The sequence below is a fragment of the Myotis brandtii genome, unplaced genomic scaffold (genome assembly GCF_000412655.1).
Source record: "Myotis brandtii unplaced genomic scaffold, ASM41265v1 scaffold613, whole genome shotgun sequence".
In the NCBI taxonomy this organism is placed as follows: domain Eukaryota; kingdom Metazoa; phylum Chordata; class Mammalia; order Chiroptera; family Vespertilionidae; genus Myotis; species Myotis brandtii.
In genome coordinates, this window is record NW_005370332.1 from 1,206,478 (window position 1) to 1,227,011 (window position 20,534).

General features: G+C 37.2%; 1 protein-coding gene across 1 annotated transcript in view; it reads right to left on the minus strand.

Annotated features, from left to right (window-relative positions):
* Positions 1–3,050: 3,050 nt before the first annotated feature.
* The window catches only part of IL13RA2 (interleukin 13 receptor, alpha 2), a 70,167-nt gene continuing 52,683 nt past the window's right edge, over positions 3,051–20,534 (minus strand). Inside the window, exons 3-10 of the mRNA XM_005879910.2 lie at positions 18,873–19,024; positions 17,333–17,486; positions 14,141–14,261; positions 10,992–11,176; positions 8,483–8,628; positions 6,886–7,030; positions 3,928–4,040; positions 3,051–3,188 (exon numbers count right to left, since the gene is read on the minus strand). Of these exons, the coding sequence (XP_005879972.1) occupies positions 3,138–3,188; positions 3,928–4,040; positions 6,886–7,030; positions 8,483–8,628; positions 10,992–11,176; positions 14,141–14,261; positions 17,333–17,486; positions 18,873–19,024 (1,067 nt within the window). The 3' untranslated portion in view covers positions 3,051–3,137. The remainder of the gene's footprint in view (positions 3,189–3,927; positions 4,041–6,885; positions 7,031–8,482; positions 8,629–10,991; positions 11,177–14,140; positions 14,262–17,332; positions 17,487–18,872; positions 19,025–20,534) is intronic.

The following is a 20,534-nucleotide window of genomic DNA, read 5'->3' on the forward strand; positions in this document are numbered from 1 at the left end:
TCTCAGGAATACAAAAACCTAATAGGGAATAAGAACTAGTTCAGGACTTACAACTAGTAAATGAAGTAGTAATTCCCATTCACCCCATTGTCAGCTGTAGAGAAGTAACACTCTCTCTTTACCAACTGATCGAGGAGGCCCCAAAAGGACAGCCTCTCTGTTTTCGTCTGGAAACTCCAAGACTGAGCAAACTTTTAAACTAAAAAGGGCCCTTTTACAGGCCCCAGCTTTAAGTCTCCCAACAGGTAGGCAACATCAACTCCTGGATCCATCTGTCTGGAGTAAAACCTTGAATACCAGCACGGGAGGAGGATGAAGCTGTATTGCCATCCACTGAATCATCGGACTTCTACTCGTGTGAGCCTCTGGAGGACCTAAAACTTCTCTTTCGAAAGAATCCTAAAGAGCCAGTGAGTACCAAATAAGTAATATGCTCTGGTATTTCTGGATAATCATTGTCTTCATCTTTCTAATTGTGCTTATTTTGTCTTTTTATGAGTGTCATTGGAACCCTAGGCTGGTACCAGGAGGAGACCTTTTCTGCCTTTGCTGGAACACAGACACCATAAAATGCTCCTACTTATAGCCCTTTCCTTTACCTCCTATGCAGATCACTACCACCAACCTAACCAGAGCTATCTCTCAAGCTTCTGAGAATACTAGCCAAAACTTTAGGGACATTCAAAGGTCTATAGATTCTTTAGCACACATAGTCCTTACTCACAAAGAAGCCCTCGATTATCTACTAGCTGAACAGGGCAAGGTCTGTGCCATGATTAACACTTCTTGCTGCATCTACACAAAACCCTCTAAGGAGGTAAAGGAATGAACAACTGAATCCCCCAACAAGCAGCCTGACTGAAAGGAAAAGGCCTCACAATCTCTCTTCCCAGAAATTTAGAAACAAATTAAAGAAATAACACCATCCTAAAAGGCTAGTTAGAGCCTTTTCTTGGCCCTCTGTGCATACTTTCTTATTACTCATCTTTGACCATCGCCTGTCTCACCTTTTGGTATGTTTCATATCCTCAAGTTTAGAAACCCTGAAGCTACAGATGGTCCTCCCAATGAAACCACAGATGGAGGCCACTGATTCCTTCTTCCATGGACCCTAGATTGCCCACCTCTGATGGGACCCTAGCTGCTGCCTCAAATGTCCATTTGTCAGCAGGAAGTAGTCAGAAAGACCAGCATCTCTTGTCCCCAACAGCAGTTGGGGTTTCCTAATCAGAGGGGAGACTAAAAGGGTTAGCTAGTTAGTTTAATTAGGCAAGTTTAGAAAGTTTTAGAAATGAAAGGGGTCCATAGAGAAGGAATTCATAATGGAGATTTGAAGATGCCAGGGTGTTCATCTTACTTGTACAGAGAGTAGAGAAATGGAATAGGCAAATAGGAATATATCTGGCCCGTGCAATTAAAGACAGCCATAAACCAAAAGGCATCTCAGGCCTGAGCAATTAAAGTGACCATAAGTTAGGCCAAAAGTAGCCCTGACCTGAGTAACTGCAAGGGCCATAAGATAAGGCTTTCTCTGCCAACACAATTAGGAGAGCTATAAGATAAATCAACAGTGACTCCCACCAACAAGATAAGGGAGAGATAAAATGGGGGACACCACGTGGGCTGTGAGCTTTGAAAACTAATTCTATGTAGTACAATGACCAATAAGAAGAGGTCAGGTTCAGACAAAGAACTGCAGCCTATTTAATGCCTCAAGACAAAAAAAGCAGTGATCGCCCTTCTCAGGGGCCCCTCTGTCTGTCCAGGAGGGACAGAGTCTTAGGCTTAGAATTTAGAATTAGGTTTTAGAGGTAGTGCCTGCTTGCAATAAAGTTTCTGTACTTTTCACCTATCACCTTTTGTCATGGCTTCAATCTTCGAAACCATCGAGACAAGAACCCGGGAATTCAGGACGTTCCAGTTCAATTTTTCGCGTTTCACTCCCAAACTTTTATTGTGTAGTTTGTGACATTTGAATTTTTCAAATATGATATTTAGTCATTTTATTATTTTCAGCCTTTTATGCACGGCATTCCTCTCACTTATTTCATTAAATGTGAAGCATACTTTAAACTGGAAATGTATTTAAAACTTCTTCTGATGAATCCTCTCTACAGGTTGTTAATAAAGGCAAACAACCTTATTCATGGTGAACACTGTCATTTCAACTGCAATTTTTTAAAAAAATTAGACTCTCAACCTTTCAAGGTTGGACACTATCTCTATGGCTTAGTTGAAATTGCAACATCACATTGTATTATTAATGCAGTGGGCAGTTATATAGGCATGAGCAGGGCAGGAAAGATGGGCCAGGTGAAGAAGGTCACCAGGGTGGAGAGCCTGGGTGCCTAGCAACGGGCAACCACTCCCTTAAGCATTAGCCACTGGAGATGATATCTAGGCCTTAGCTCTGTTTCAGCTCCAGGCCCAGTAAAGCAGCAAAACCATGTGGAGAGTTGCTGTGGCTGACACCAGGACCAGCTTCATTGACTAATGATCCCCTCCCCTAGTGCCACCCAATCAGTGGAGACAAAGACTTGAGGAGACACACCTGGAAAGCTGATGATTATTCTATTGAGATCCTCCACTGAGACCTCAAATAAAAGCCCTGAGGATGAAGGACCAGCATGGCTCTCTCTATGGAGCATACCCTGTGGTTCCTCGCCCCCATCTTCCCCAGGACACAGGCACTCTCTCTCTTCTGGGGCATGTCCAAAGCTCTTATCTCTCTCCCTCTTTCTCCTAAGTGCCAAAGGCCCTTCTACTACTCCTGTGATACTCTAAATAAACTTTCTGTTATAATTTGAATATTGGCTCTGAATTCTTTCTTCTTAGCCAGAACTCAAGAACTGAGGTTAATGCCTGGTGCCATATTTCTGCTGCTAACATTTAATACATCACTGAATAGAATCTGACCCATCCCTTGACTTCTGTATGTGCAGCACTCTCACCATGGATTAATAAGGAAAAACCATGTGAACAGAATCTAGAAAATTTGCTGCTAGTTGAGGCTTTGAGTGCTCTAAATACTTAAATACAACAATGCCTTTATAATCAGATTTATTCAACACTTGTAGAGAAAATTCAGTTCAATAAGACTCATCGTTAACATTTGTCCATAAGACGAAATGACTGAGTCAACAGATTGTCTCTTGACGAGGAAAAACTTCTTGTTTTTTCTGCAAAATCTGAAATTAAAAGAGAGCTTCATTATCAACAAATAGTCATTAATAACACAAACTATTTGACTTAATAATTCACGGGAATATGCAAAAAAAAGCATTCAGCAGAGAAATAAAGTGAAACCTTTCATACACATTCACAGTTCTCTTTATCTTTAAAAGACTTGACTTTGAGATATTTTCCTCGAAGTCACAATTCCTCCTGAAATCCCTCCAACTCACAGTAATCCACCTTCTGAAATTCTGTTACATTATCTGCACAACTCAAACAGCAATCATCTAACATCAGCTCATAATGCAGGTTATATTTTTGTATGAATTTTATCTCCCTCAACTACAAAATGAGCTCTTAAAAGTTAGGCACCCTGGTTTTGAATTTCTGTGATCCTTTGCCTATGGTATATTAGTAATATATTTCAGAGTATGTCCATTTTAAGTCATTCTATCCTTTCTTTTCTCCAGTAACTCTTTCTTTGTGTTTCCCCTAATCTAAAGGTAAATAGTGTTTCATTTTCTAAAGCATTATTCTTTTATTTCAGCAAAAGTAAATCCACCCCAAAATGTAACTTTTTAGGGTTAATTTTTAAATTGTATTTTCTGAAGACATTATCACAATCCATACATCAATTGTATACCCAGAGTGTGCAGGCAAAATCATAAAATGTAGTTCCATCAGTCCTAAATGCAGGACGTATTTTTGTTATCTACTGTCCCAGAGTGAGCATTATAATGTTATACAACTTACCATTTTCTGTAAAGTTTTTTGCTTAGACACAAGCAGACAAGTTATTACCAAAATTAAAAATAAGATAAAAGCAAATGGTATCAAGAAAGATAAGATTTCCTCCTGCTGGACACCTAGGTGGAAAAATCACATAAAAGGGGGGAATGGTTAGATGTTTACAGTTATTTTTGAAACAAAATTATTTTATAAATAATCTAGGAAATGGTGAAGAGCTGAGTTTTAACTCAGAAACTGCTGCATCTTTGCCATTGCATAGATACCACAGTTCTGCTGGGTATAGCATTCCTTTCATTTGTGCACTTTTTATATAGAACAACTACCTTATTGAACTGTGACATCTCTTCATTTCACTTGGAAAAATAGCTCCTCAAAGCCCAATTCTTATTTTCTAATATGTTTTGTTTAAAAATTGACCTTGTAAATTTTTCATACAAACAAAATAATAAAACATTAGCCAAGTGATAAGATAAACATATCTTATGTATCTTTTTACTCTTAATAAGTCAAATGTTTATATAATATAATGCTATAGTGAGCAAGAGCTGGTCTTCAATAGAAGTCCAATAATAGACCTAGTCTATAAAGGTCATGATTTTAAAGTTGTCTCCCATTTCAGTGACTAAAGAGATAAGGTTTTTCTCTTTTAGGGATGAACTTTTAATGGTTCTTCTACATAGCAAAAAATGAGCAATAACTAGACAGACTTAAAAAGTAGCCCATCTGGTGCAGCTCAGTGGTTAAGCATCAACCTATGAACCAGGAGGTCACGGTTTGATTCCCCGTCAGGGCACATGTCCAGATTGTGGGCTCAATCCCCAGTAGGGGGCATGCAGGAGGCAGTTGATCAATGATTCTCTTATCATTGATGTTTCTCTCTCTACCTCTCCCTTCCTCTCTTAAATCAATAAAACATGTTTTAAAACAAACAAACAAAAAGATAAAGCCTGTCCTTCAAAACTAGTATCTCTCACTTGTTTTGTAGTACTACTACAAAGCATCTTGAATCCTAGGCTTTACCTGCACTTAAACCTACCTACCCCCAACCCTACCTTTTTCTTTGTCCTATTCTCTTAGGATCTGATTTTGTACTAAGTTAAATTCATATGGTCAGTTCAGTTAAGATTTGCAAGGATATAATCCAGAGAAATGACTAATAATGTAAGTTTTTGGCATGCAAAAAACAGTGGGAGAGCAGGCTTCTTTCCTGAAGTTCCAGTTGCTTTCTCTCTATATAGAATCAATCCAAGCCCAGCCAGCATGGCTAAGTGGTTGAGCTTCAACCTATGAACCAGGAGGTCACAGTTTGACTCTTGGTCAGGGCACATGCCTGGGTTGCGGGCTCCATCCCCAGTAGGGGGCATGCAGGAGGCAGCCAATCAATGATTCTCTCCCATCACCCATGTTTTTCTCTCTCTCTCTCCTTCTTCCTTCTTCTCTGAAATCAATGCAAACATATTTTTAAAAAATAGCCTAAAGAACTAAGACCACACACACATCAGGAAATTCTTGACTCTTAACCCAAAGTTATTAAGAATTTACCAAGAGATGCCCATCAGGGAAAAAGAAATCTCAGTCGATATCATGGTTAAAACTATATGTAAAATACATAAAAAGATGTATATTTTGAGGATATGTCTAAAAACTCACCATAAACTATTAATTGACAAATGACAAGATATTTAGGACATAACTTTCTCAATGTCATTCCCATAGAGTCCCCAGATTTTTTATAGCAGTGACAAAAAGAAAAAAGTAGAACCAGTAAGGCTCATTCTGATTTCATATTATCTCTTGGTTAATTGAGTTCTCCCTCTCTCTATTTTTTCTCCATGGCCCTTAGTGATTATGCGATATATTTGGATTCTTTGTTTCTTATCTCTACTCAACTTGGGAATAAAATATAAATTTCATGAGGACAGGGATTATTTTATTGCTGTATCTCTCATGCCTGAAAAGTGTGCTTAATAAATATTTGCTAAGTGAAAGAGAACAATGATAGCAATATATTAATAGATATAAATATAAGTAGTCAAACAGAAATTTTAGTATAATGAATGACATGAAAGGAGATGAATGATAGAAATGCCAGTATTTGTTTGTATCTATATCTGTATATATATTTATATACCTATATATCTGAAAGAGCAATGTTAGTTAATTTATGATATTTTGCCTTATTCTCAAGGCTTTTTTAGTCTATATTTCTATTTCAAAATATATATTTTATCACGTCACTTTAAATCAGTGTTGGAAGGGAATGGAATATGTATTTTACTAATGATGACATATTAATTAGAAAAATATTCATTAGACACAGTACTAGACACTCAAAAACAAGTATATGCTGACATATCCTTGTTTTAAGATTTCTGTTCTCTTAAAAATTGAAAGCAGCCCTAACTGGTTTGGCTCAATGGATAGAGCGTCAGCCTGCGGACTGAAGGGTCCTGGGTTTCATTTGGGTCAAAGGCACATACCTTGATTGCAGGCATGATCCTTGGCCCTGGTTGGGGCACATGCAGGAGGCAACCAATCAATATGTCTCTGTCACATCAATGAACTTTCTATCCCTCTCCCTTCCTCTCTGTAAAAAAAAAATCAATAAAATATATATTTTTTTAAAAATTGAAAGCATAGGAATATATTGTTAATACTATATAGGCTCCCCCCAAAAAGAACTAGTTTGTTCTTTTATTGACCAGCAGAAACACAAGAATGTTGATAATAGAAATATAACAAGGTTCTTAATTAAACTAGTCAAATTATTCCTAGTTAAAACTGAATATTAAATTTTCCATAAATCTATGTTCGATTGAGGTGCTTGCTAATTTATCTTCTCCGATTATAGGCTATATGAAAGAGCCTTTTGATTTCCATAATTACAAAATACACTGAAAGAAAATTAATTTTACCAGCAAAGTGCTCCAGTTATTTAGTTGCTATTCTTTTATCTCATACCTTTCCAGCATTCTATTTCACTCCATTCACTCCAAATTCCATCGTCTGTGCAATAAACATTCATTTTGCTTCTCACTAAAAAGCATATTTCTTGGCTGTCATTTGATGTTCTTGTGACATACATTTGATTTTCAAATGTGGTAGCCTAAAAGCCAAGGAAAAAATAAGATTGCATTATTTGATCTAATTGCAGCTAGACCGATCCCATTTGTTTTGTTGATTTCAAAGTGGGTTTTGTTACATAAGATATATGCATCAAATGACTACAAATGTATATACCAAAATCCTAACAGTGATTAGGTGGGTTCCTTTTTTTTTCTTCCCTTCCTTATCTATATTTCAATTTTTTTCCTACAGTAATAATGGATCACATGCAATAAAGGGCATGTGTGACAGGGCAAAATTGCTAGGTAGCTTTGGTGTTTATAACACCCAGTATTTGGATTAGTGTCAAATTTCCCAGATTCCATGAACTGGAAAATGCTACATACACTGAATTAGAAAAAGACAGCCATCATGTGAATGTTGTTTCTATGGAAACTATAAAATTCATACACATGAAACTCCCCCCCCCCTTATTCTTATTTTGGTTAACTGCTATAAGACCAGTGTAGCAGTGCTCAGGGCTTGGCATGAAACTACCCTTGCAGATATGAGAACACAAAGCTGGATGATCTCAAAGGAAAAAAAAAATTACTGAAGCGATTACTTTAATTTTACATTTCAAAGAGCTGAAGAGTGTTTCTCATCCAAAATAACAGCTTTGCTTTTATTGTAACTTTTTCTCTGGTTAAAGTGGACTGGGAATAAGATCTGGATTTTAGTTCTAGCTGTGTAATTTGACTGTAAGTCAATTCACTTCCTTGGGACTTGTAAATCAATTCAACAACGGTTTTCTCATGTTTATTAAATAAATTGATTAGAACTAATGCCTCGCCTAATCTCCACCATCCTTTAAATTGGAAACCAATGAATAAAATTAACATACAACAATGTGGGGCTAAAGGCATCATCACCACATTGTTGATGCTGGAGGGTAATCGGTCTTGCAAACATTGCCTACTTCCCCAGTTAGTCTCTCTTCCTTGCTACAAGCAATTCTCAGGTAGCACAACCAAACTCTAATTTTGACCTGATGGCTATTCCTCAAGAAGGAGTTTCTTTCTTTCTTTTTTCTTTCTTTCTTCCTTTCTTTCTTCCTTTCCTTCTTTCTTTCTTTCTTTCTTTCTTTCTTTCTTTCTTTCTTTCTTTCTTTCTTTCTTTCTTTCTTTCTTTCTTTCTTTCATCTTTCCTGAGATCTCTTTATAATCCATCTTTTTCATGTACTTGGCAACTTTAATTTATTCACACATTATTGAAAATAAGTGACTGGATTATATCTAAGGTCCTATGTAGCTTTGAAATTGGTATGATTGATTATACTTTCAGACAGCAAAGGTCTTTCTTTTGTCTACTAGATGATTTGAATTTTTGGAAATTAAAATAAGATAAATGTCACATTTATTCCTCATGGATATCAATTGATTGGTTTTCATGCTTGCTATTTTATTTAAAAGGCTATATTTATGATTTTCCCAAATAAATATAATGTACATACCATCCAGGTCGTATTATCTTCTGTGAACTTAATTTCATAAATGAAACAATTTGCTGGAATGGGTCCTTCAGGTATGTTCCATTCCAGGTTAATATCCTCTGACTTCTTCACAACAATATTAAGATAGTCTGGTGGCAAAGGTTTAACTGAAAAGCAAAAGGAAACCATTTCAACATGGAGGTTACTGAAGTTAAGTAGTAGCCCTTATTAAAGCAAAGGAAACCTGTCATTGAGGGGAGCGCTCCCTGTCCCTATCTGTTGCCAGGGGTATGTGGGTTTCTTGCAATGTCACAAGAAAAAGAATTTCCTGAGCCTCACATGGTAGAATGAGTGACATTTATTTGTGTGGAGTTAAATCCCTGCTTTTACAAGGTCCCATTTCTCTCTGTCCTGCCAAGGAAAAAGTCCAGCTGAGCCTTTAGCAGGGCTAGAATTAAAGCCATTGCTCAGAGTTTCCATTCCATATTTGCAGTGTCTAACCCAGCATCAGGCTGGGTTAGTTTGTGTTCTGAACTGCAGTCTATCAGTCCATTGTATGTGGGGTCTGCAAGGCCACATGGCTATGGAAGAAACATGGGTAAGAGCAAAGCCAGAGGAGCAAGAGAGCCAAGGCTGCCAAGAGCACCAAGAGCCAAGAGCATGAACTCTTTTGTTTTGGGATTATGTTTCTCCAAAGTTTTGCGGGCTTGCATTGGCTCCACCTTCTCCTCTAGTCATTGATCTTTGTCCCCAGGTTTGACTGGAAGCAAGTACCTTACATCATCCCAACTCATTGAGCCAATACCTGCCGCGGCCCACCTGGGGAGTGTAAAGTTACAGCTTCCTGTTGAAGCTGCCCAGGTGGCCATGCTTATAATGAATGGCCTCCTTTTGCTTCTTCCTATTATTAATAACTAGCTAATTACAATGGTATCAAACCTAGTAACCTAAGCCTTCAGGATAAATCATGTGGCTCAAGACTATTCTCTATAATATGAATGAAAATCAAAGTTGCTTGCCAACCAAGTTTGGGCTATTAATACATCTTGATTATTTTGGAAACTAATTTTTGGTGAGTCACATATTGACAAATATTAAAGCCCAAGAGAAAAGTTAGAAGAGCCTAATCATTACAGTCATTTTTTTTTCATTTTGTAGTGAAAGAAAGTAGAATACATCGCTCCAAAATGTGCCACTTCGACACGTGGGTTGTTCTGAGCTGAAGGCAATCAAGGTCCAAAAGACTCAGGAACAGTTTTATTTCTTTTACTTTTTAAAAGAGAATTTAAGTAGATGGCCTGGTCCAGGAAGAGAGCTATCACCAGAGATAACTACAAAGAGTATGGGCCAGCCCTGGCTGGTTTGGCTCAGTGGATAGAGCGTCAGCCTGCGGACTGAAGGGTCCCAGGTTCGATTCTGGTCAAGGGCACCAAATAAAAATTAAAAAAAAAGAAAAAGAGTATGGGCCAGGCATGGTGAGCTGGGGGAAACTGGCAGGGATTATTTGTTCTAAGTCCTTTCTGTGTCCCACTGTCTCTGTATGGAATTGCAAACATTTATTTACCAAACCTTTACTCTTCCCATCTTCCTGTGAATTGTTTTCCTTCCTTTTGAAGCCCCAGACCTCTACCCCCTTCTCCTTAGCTCAGGACAGCATATAAGCCTCAATTGCCTTATTATCTTTGGGCCTCTCATATCTATGTGAGGCTCTCATACATATGTAATTAAATTTGTTTTTTCCTGTAAATCTGTCTTATAGCAATTTAATTATTAGACCAGTTAAAGAACCTAGAATGGTAGAGGAAAAATTTTTATCCCCTACAGCACCATTAGAAACAACTACTACAATCATCATAGAAACAACACAACCATAGCTAATTTACTTAGAGTTTATGATGTCTTAGGCACTGAACCAGGGAGGTTATACCATAAATTCATTCATATTTCACAATAAACCTATGAGGTAATCTTTTATTATCCTCATTTTACTGATGAGGAAATTAAATAGATGTTAAAAGTATCTTGCCCAAGGCCATATAGCTAAAAAGTGGTAAATCCAAGATTCAGACCACGGTGTGGCTGACTCTAGAACCTGTTATTGTTGTAACTGTTAAAGATAAGAACTCAGACTCAGAAAATATCCAAATATATGCTTATTGAGACCTGAAACTAAGTAATTCCATAATTACTCCATCACTAACACTAGACAATAATACTGTATAACAGATCAACCCTTTGAAGCTGGGTAGTAGATTGTGAGTTCTAAATGAAAATGACACTTTACCCTTCATTCAATTACTTATCTTCTATACTTTTATATTTAATAAGAGTGTCCTTGTATGCTCTGTTGGCCCTCATTTTTCTGGCTTTGCATTTTAGTAGGTATATATCTTTATATCTCTATCTCCATCATCTCTATATCTCTATCATCTCTATCTCTCTCTCTCTCTCTCTCTGTCTATCTCTTCTCTTCCACGTGGTTGTAAATGGCTTAAACTAGAAACATTTTGAAGTTGTTTGTTTACGTCACCTATATTTTGAAGCTGAAAAATGAAATAGCTGGGTCTGATAAGCTGGGATTTTGATGATCCATTAACACAGATGTAGAAATCTTTATAGTCTGGTTCCTCCAAATAGGAAAACCTGCATCCAATATTTTTCCCATTATCCTCAATGTAATCAGAACACTGTAATGCATGGTCCAAGCCCTCATACCTGTAAAGGGAAGTTTTGTAAGAATTGTTTTACTGATATCTTCTGATACTATGGTGCCCAATTTTCAATTATCTTGAGATACTAAGTGAATTAAAAATCACTTAATAACATGCAATGTTTATTGAGTACCAACTATGTACCAGATCCTATGATAAATGCTAAGGATTCCATAGTAAGGAAAGCAGACATAGTCCATGATTTCATGGAGCTTACAATCTGATGGGAACCTTTACAAAATGTCAAAGATAACGCAAGTTTATGTTGACTCACCATCAGGATTTGTGAATCAAAGAGTAAGATTCTTATTAAGAAAACCAGGAATTTATATAATTCTGGATTATACTGCCTTTTTTATTATTATAGTTGGTTTATAATATTATCTTAGTTTCAGACGTACAACATAGATTCAACATTTGTATACCTTACTAAACAATAATCACAATAAGTCTAGTAACCGTCTGTCACCATGCAAAGTTATTACAATTATTGACTATATTCCCTGTACGGTGCACTAGATTTCTGTGGCTTATTTATTTTATAGCTGGAAGTTTGTACCTCTTTTTCCCCTTCACTTTTTTCACCCATTCTCCAAGCCCCTTCTTCTCTGGCAACCTTCATGCACTGTTGGTGAGATTGTAAATTGGTGCAGACAATATGGAAAACATTATGGAGGTTCTTCAAAAAATTAAAACTAGAACTACCATATGAGCCACCAATTTGCACTTCTGGATATTTATACAAAGAAAATGGAAACACTAATTTGAAAAGATATCTGCACCCTATGTTCATTGAAGCATTATTTACAATAGACAAGCTTTGGAAGCAACCTAGGCATCTATCAATAGATGAATGGATAAAGATGTGATATATATAAATATTACTCAGCAATAAAAAAGGATGAAATTTTATCATTTGCAGCATGATACTTCCTTTTTAATATTGTACTGGAGAATTTACATTTGAAGTAAGCAGATTTACAAAATATTGTTATTTTTAATAATAACAATTGATGTGTGTTTCTCTCACATCAATGTTTCTCTCTTTCTTTCTCTCTCTTCCACTCTCCCTAAAAATCAATGAAAAAAATATCCTCAGGTGAGGATTGAGAGAGAGAGATAAACCTCAGAAAAGCCAGAGCTTGGCCGGTGTGGCTCAGCGGTTGAGCGTCAACCTATGAACCAGGAGGTCACAGTTTGATTCTCAGCCAGGGTTCAATTCCTGGTCAGGGCATATGCCTGGGTTGCAGGCTTGATCCCCAGTGAGGGGCATGCAGGAGGCAGCCAATCAATGATTCTCTCTCATTGATGTTTCTATCTCTCTCTCCCCCTTCCTCTCTGAAATTAATAAAAATATATTTTTAAAAAATTCAACAATAAAGATTTTTTTTTAAGTTTATAAAAGAGAGAGCCAGAGGGCATTCCAGATAGCAATGCACACAAGGTATGAAGGAGCATAACATCAGGTGATGACGGTTGGTTGGGAGGAGATCATCCAAAGAACTTGTATGCATATATACATTACCCATGGGCACAGACAATAGGGTGGTGAAGGCCTGGGGCAGGGTGGGATGGGGTGGAGGAGGGGAATGGAGGAAAGGGTGGACACCTGTAATACTCTCAACATAAATATATATTTTAAAAATCAAGAAAAAAAGATACTTAATATTAGAAAGTGACTATTCTTCTATCTCATATTAAACACAATTTTCTAAAAAAGCAACATGTCCTGAATATTCTACTTCTAATCTTTTCAAAACATTGACATTGAAATAAGTCAGCTAACTCATAAAATTAAGCAAAAATGTTTAGACATTTGTATAAGATCGGGGGAGGAGGGGAGCAGGCTCTGGCCAATGGGAGATAAAAGGGGACATATGTAATACTTTTAACAATAAATGTTTTTTTAAATAGCATAACCATGTGTGAGGGAAAATATGTAGCGATGGTCTAAATGGAGAGGAACATTCATAATGGTGATAGCAGAAGGTAACTTTGGAAAGGCAGTGACACAGTGAGGCAGAGACTTGAATGGCAGTTTAGATTTTATCCTGGAGGCAATGAGTAGCCACTGGAGCAAAAGAGTGGCATATGCATAGTGCAGTATAGGAAAATAAATTTGGCTACAATGTGCAGAATGAATGGGAAAGGGAGAGATTGGCATTTGGGGTGCTATGGCAATCATGCAGGTTTGGGATGAGGTGAGCCTAAAGTAGTGTTCTTACAGAAGAGACAGGAAGTAAAAGAGAGATATATCACCTTGCAAAGGAGTTTCAGGACATGATCAGTGTTACCATGAAACAACTAAGGAATGAAGGAGATAGAAGATTCAATCTGGCTCTAAGTTTCAAAGTCTCAGTAATAGTTATCAAAGATGAAAAAGTCAGAAAAAGAATCCAGTCTTAATAGGTACTTGCTTTTTCAAAAAGCAAGAATATAAAAAATGTCAATTTGTTTAGATTATAACTCCATCTATCTCAAGAATACAAAATTTAATCTACTATAGAAAGTGATTGCGTTCGTTGTATCACCCATACAGTGCCTTCCAGAAGCCACAGCCTAAACCTACTTACTCCCATTTAAAACCCCAAACAGCCCAGCTGGTGTGGCTCAGTGGTTGAATGTCAACCTATGAACAAGGAGGTCAGGGTTCAAATCCCAGTCGGGGGCGGGAGCACATGCCCAGGTTGCATGCTTGATCTCCAGTAGAGAGCATGCAGGAGGCAGCCGATCAATGATTCTCTCTCACCATTGATGTTTCTATCTCTCTCTCTCCCTCTCCCTCTCTGAAATTAATAAAAATATATCAAAAAAATAAATGAAACCCAAATAATTGTAAAACACACTTAATAAACACAGCACTGAAAAATAAAATGAATTTAATTAAGTAAAAATACAGTTACTCATACAATGGATTAACTTAAATGATATTTTCCCAATATGGAATTCTTATTATAAAAACACTTACCAGTAAAACAAGTAGTAATTGGTATCAAAGCTGACATCCATGCCAAGTTTCCAAGAGCACAGTAAATATTGCCAGTTGTAATATATACAATTCATATCCTGAATTTTAGTTTCCAGATTTCCTAAGGAATAAATGAACTGTGAATGCTTGAAAGGCACAGTGATGAATCATTCGGGAAATCACTGTATAATTTTTTTCATTTCCTTTGACCTCTCCATTTCATTTAGCAATCAGCATAATCAAGAATATTTCAAAGGGGCCCTTCGCACCGTCTTCGCTGACATCATGCTCCAGTTCCTGGTTGGATTTACTTTTATGGTGCTAGACATGACCTTTAATTAGTAGTCTCCCCCTTATTCTCTGGGATTTTTTACTGCCTTTTTCAAAAGAAAAATAGAAAAATCTTGGATAGCTGATCAGATATAAATAATGCTGACTTCACAGGTTAGCAATTATAATGGGTGTTTAAACATTTGGTACTACATTATGTTACTTCAAGGTCACTAAAATTAAAATCTAGAAGCCAGTTTCTGGTGAATTATCCATTTATTTTATACTGTTCTCAGTATAACTGACATATATAACTCCATAGTTGCTAATTTAACCAATAAATCAATTTGCTACTCATCAACTGAGAAACTATATTCTGAGAACTCCATCAGGAATTGGGGAATTAAAAAATAATGGCCTTTGTCCTCAGTAGACTTCATAGTTCAGTATGCATGTTTTTCCTTAATGATGCATTTGATCTGGTTCTTTTTCCTCAAAAGAATCATACTTATTTTAAGGGATTATAGGTGCATTTGACATTACATGATGGATAAATGATAAGTTGTCTATAAAGGAAATTTTATGCCTTTTCACATGAAAAGAAATGTATCAACATTATAACTTTATAGTGATTCTCACAAGAAAACTTTTTTTGCTGCACTCAGAAATTATCATTGTAATTTGTCAAATGTATAATTAGTTCATTTGAAAAAATTAAATAAAAATGTATGAATACATCAGTTTTTTTAAAAAAAGAATATTTCAAAAGGAAGTTGTTGGAAATTACTTCACTGTCAAAGGGGCTTGCAAAATCAAAAACCTTTGAGGGCTTATTTACTAGTGTAAGTACTATTACAAGCATATACACAAGAACTAAGCATATACACATTTGGCAAATGCTCACATGCATGTTTATTAATATTACCCCAAAACTGGGAACTATATTAGCCTAATAAGATGTAGGTTTTGCCAAATGTGTTTGCTAATATAAAAAATTTAAAAAGGCCAATCACCCACTCCTAAGAAGGATTCTATTTTGTGCCACACTCTCAACTGTACATGCAATCTCATGTATAAGAGTTAAAGGACTTTTTCCCTATGTGGATTGTTCTGACAATATTAAAAATGAAAGGAGAGCTTTGTTTTAACCTTGAGGTGATGTCCAATAACTAGCTTCTGACCATGAACTCTGAACTTCAGATCCATTTGTACATTGCCCTTGTAGAACTGTATGTATCTTTGCTTCAACGCCTTTGTTAAGATCAAACCCGTCTTTGTAAAGGAGATTCTTAGTGATGATGGTCTGATAAAAAGATGAGACAAAGTCAAGCTTAGAAACAGTGATGGCATCATGAGCTACATTAATATGGCTAATAAGTCATTAATACCCTGAGAAGTTTCAATATCTAGAAAATTCATCATGATTATGTGATACAATTTCTCCATTATATTTCTGGCAGAACTCACTTCAGTATATTATGTTATTTGATGAGATCATTTGAATCTTAATATCTCATTCAAAAAACAAACCAAAAAAAATCTGGAAGAGAAAAAAAGGCTCTATGGCAGGATTTGAGCTTTAACCAACTTGAAATCAACAGACACTTTTCACATACTATATACATATTACATGGCAAATGATTTGTACCTTTCAAATGCTATGTGAATTCTTCAGAAATAATATAAAATAAAATCTTGGGGGTAACTGGAGAAAGCAAGACAAATTGTGAGCTCCTAGGCTAAAATCATATATCATAAATCCTTGTATTCCTGATACCTAGCAGAGTGCCTGGCACAAAATGTTGCTTTGTGCACCAGGCCTCTAGTCTACATATATAAAAGGCTAATATGCAAAGTGTCCCCTCAGGAGTTTGATTGGGAGAAGGGGAGTTTGATTGCTCACTATGATGGGCACTGACATGGCAGGTGACCAGCAGTGGCGGCAGGGCACTGAGGGAGGGAGGGAAAAAGGAGGCAGGGAGGCAGGGAGGCAAGGGGAACTGTGAGGTGGCAGTGTGTGGATGGGTGGCAAGGAAAGGAGGAGGCAGGGAGGCAGGGGGGGACAGTATGGTGGCAGTGCACAGGTGGCAAGGGAAGGAGGAGGCAGGGAGGCAGGGAGGTGGGGGAACCTGATCATCCCTGATCACTGGCTAGGCCTAGGGACCCTACACATGCACAAATTTTGTGCACTGGGCCTCTAAAAAATAATGGTTTTTGTTCTCAGTAGACTTCATAGTTTAGTATGCATGTTTTTTTCTTAATGATGCATTTGATCTGGCTCATTTTCTCAAATGAATCATACTTATCTTAAGGGATTATAGATGCATTTGACAAGTCGTCTATAAAGGAAATTTTATGCCTTTTCACATTAAAAGAAATGTATCAACATTATAACTTTATAGTGATTCTCACAAGAAAACTTTTTTTGCTGCACTCAGAAATTATCATTGTAATTTGTCAAATGTATAATTAGTTCATTTGAAAAAATTAAATAAAAATGTATGAATACATCAGTTTTTTTAAAAAAAGAATATTTCAAAAGGAAGTTGTTGGAAATTACTTCACTGTCAAAGGGGCTTGCAAAATCAAAAACCTTTGAGGGCTTATTTACTAGTGTAAGTACTATTACAAGCATATACACAAGAACTAAGCATATACACATTTGGCAAATGCTCACATGCATGTTTATTAATATTACCCCAAAACTGGGAACTATATTAGCCTAATAAGATGTAGGTTTTGCCAAATGTGTTTGCTAATATAAAAAATTTAAAAAGGCCAATCACCCACTCCTAAGAAGGATTCTATTTTGTGCCACACTCTCAACTGTACATGCAATCTCATGTATAAGAGTTAAAGGACTTTTTCCCTATGTGGATTGTTCTGACAATATTAAAAATGAAAGGAGAGCTTTGTTTTAACCTTGAGGTGATGTCCAATAACTAGCTTCTGACCATGAACTCTGAACTTCAGATCCATTTGTACATTGCCCTTGTAGAACTGTATGTATCTTTGCTTCAACGCCTTTGTTAAGATCAAACCCGTCTTTGTAAAGGAGATTCTTAGTGATGATGGTCTGATAAAAAGATGAGACAAAGTCAAGCTTAGAAACAGTGATGGCATCATGAGCTACATTAATATGGCTAATAAGTCATTAATACCCTGAGAAGTTTCAATATCTAGAAAATTCATCATGATTATGTGATACAATTTCTCCATTATATTTCTGGCAGAACTCACTTCAGTATATTATGTTATTTGATGAGATCATTTGAATCTTAATATCTCATTCAAAAAACAAACCAAAAAAAATCTGGAAGAGAAAAAAAGGCTCTATGGCAGGATTTGAGCTTTAACCAACTTGAAATCAACAGACACTTTTCACATACTATATACATATTACATGGCAAATGATTTGTACCTTTCAAATGCTATGTGAATTCTTCAGAAATAATATAAAATAAAATCTTGGGGGTAACTGGAGAAAGCAAGACAAATTGTGAGCTCCTAGGCTAAAATCATATATCATAAATCCTTGTATTCCTGATACCTAGCAGAGTGCCTGGCACAAAATGTTGCCCAGTAAATGATTTGAATTGCCCCTTGAAACTACCTGGCTGAATTAGGAAGGTAACAGAATTCCTTGTACAACAGATATCTTTAAATGAACATGCTTGTTGACTATGTAAATAGTTAATACTTCAACTTACTACAATATATGTAAATAACCATGTTATGTTCTGTGGGGTAAGTACAGAGATAAGGCTTGATTCCCACAGAGTAAAATCTCACAGTTGAGTAGCATATATAAGACCCTTATACAGGTATATAAGTAACTATGAAATATGATAAAATATATAAGTACTCTTCAAGTTCATATTCCATGGGACCAAGTATTTTTCTATATACTTCCAATGGTAGTCTTAATACTGGATGGGGTGAAAATAGATGTGGCAAGAAGCACAGTAGAGAGCAGCAGCCACAGTGGCTTATTATTTTATATAATAAAAGGCTAATATGCAAATCAACCGAATGGGGAAATGACTGGTCACTATGACACACTGACTACCAGGGGGCGGTGTGAAACATGGCAGGTGACCAGCAGTGGCACTCCCACTCAATGCAGGAGCTGCCCCTGGTGGTCAGTGCGCTCCCACAGGGGGGTTGCTGTTTAACCAGAAGCCAGGCTCATGGCTGGCAAGTGCAGCGGCAGTGGTGGGAGGCTCTCCTGCCTCCGTGGCAGAGCTAAGGACCCTTTGGGGGATGTCCAACTGCCAGACAGACATCCCCCAAGGGGTCCCAGGCTGAGGGACCCCCCCCAGTGCACAAATGTCATGCACCAGGCCTCTAGTATCTTAGTAATAGCTATTGAGATACAGGAATTAGAGTAGATACTGACATCAGGAATCATAAGAAAACTCCTAATAATTGCTCTGATATCACAAATGCATGCTTTACTTACCCTCCAGTTTTCACTATCAATGTTTCGGTATTTTAATTCATATTCTACTGTGTGTTCCTCACAATTATCCAGAAACAGTGGAGGTTGCCATTGCAAATAGAGATAACCTAAATATCCAGGATCCACTATCTCAAAATCCTCAGGAGGATTAACTGAAATAAAATAAAAATATTTTTACTTTTTTCCCGTATCTAATGACAAAGATTGCTAAATCTAGATTACTTCCATATGTCCATCAACTAATGAATGGATAAATAAACTGTGGTTCATCTATACAATGGATACATGCTACACTATGAAGAACCTTGAAAACATAAAGCTAAATGAAATAAGCTACTACAAAAGACCACATATTGCATGATTCCATTTATATAAAATATCCAGAATAGGCAAATGCACTGACACAGAAAACAGATTAGTGGTTTCCAGGGGCTGGAGGGAGAGAAGGATGAGGCATGACTACTGAATGGATATGAGGTTTCTTTTTGGGGTGATGTAAATATTCTAGAATTTGATACTAGTGGCTATTACACAACTTTGTGAATATACTAAAAACCACAGAACAATGCACTTTTAAACTATATCTTGCCCAGCCAGTGTGACTCAGTGATTGAGTGTCGACCCATGAACCAGGAAGTCATGGTTCCAATACCAGTCTGGGCACATGCCCAGGTTGTGGGCACAATCCCCAGTGGGGAGCATGTAGGTGGCAGCTGATCAAGGATTCTCTCTCCCTCTTTCTTCCTCTCTGAAATAAATAAAAACATATTTTAGAAAGTTATATCTCAATAGAGCAGTTTAAAAATCTGGATTACTGCTATATAGTTATCCCCTCTTTCAGAAATCGCATATGCAAAATGTGGTTTTGCCTAGCTAGGTACTCAGTTTTCACAGAAACAAAAATTTCAACACGGAGTTATCTCTATGGTCATATAGATCATAATTTGGTCTAGGATGGGGACACTTTATTACATAAATCTCTCTAATAGCAAGAACCAAACAGTATTAATTCAGTGCATACTAAATCCATATAACATCATAGCACATACAAAAAAGGTATAGAAAATATAAAAGACAACTACATGACTAAAGGCCTTAAGATTAGGGAGATCTTGTTGGTTTAATCTCATTAATTAAATCCTCTAGTAAACTAAAGTTCAGAGTGATACCTAAAGTATGGCAAACCAGGGCCACTCTTTGGGAGGATTCAAGAAGTGGCAGGCAGCTGAATAGAGTGACATCTGGAAACAGCCTCTTTTATATTGGGGGAAGAGGCAGTGGGAGGCAATGGCTCCCCCATCTGGTAACTCGAAAACAACAAAAACAAATAAATCCTATATAATAAAAGACTAATATGCAAATCGACCCAAAGGCAGAACAACCTGTCACTATGATGCACACTGACCACCAGGGGCATATGCTCAAGGCAGGAGCTGCCCCCTGGTGGTCAGTGCACTCTCACAGTGGGAGCGCTGCTCAGCCAGAAGCTCTGAGCCAGGCTCACAGCTGGTGAGCGCAGTGGTAGTGGCGGGAGCCTCTCCCGCCTCCGTGGCAGTGCTAAGGATGTCCAACTGCCGGCTTAGGTTCACGGGGAGCGGGCCTAAGCCATCAGTTAGACATCCCCTGAGGGCTCTCGAACTGCGAGAGGGCGCAGGCTGGGCT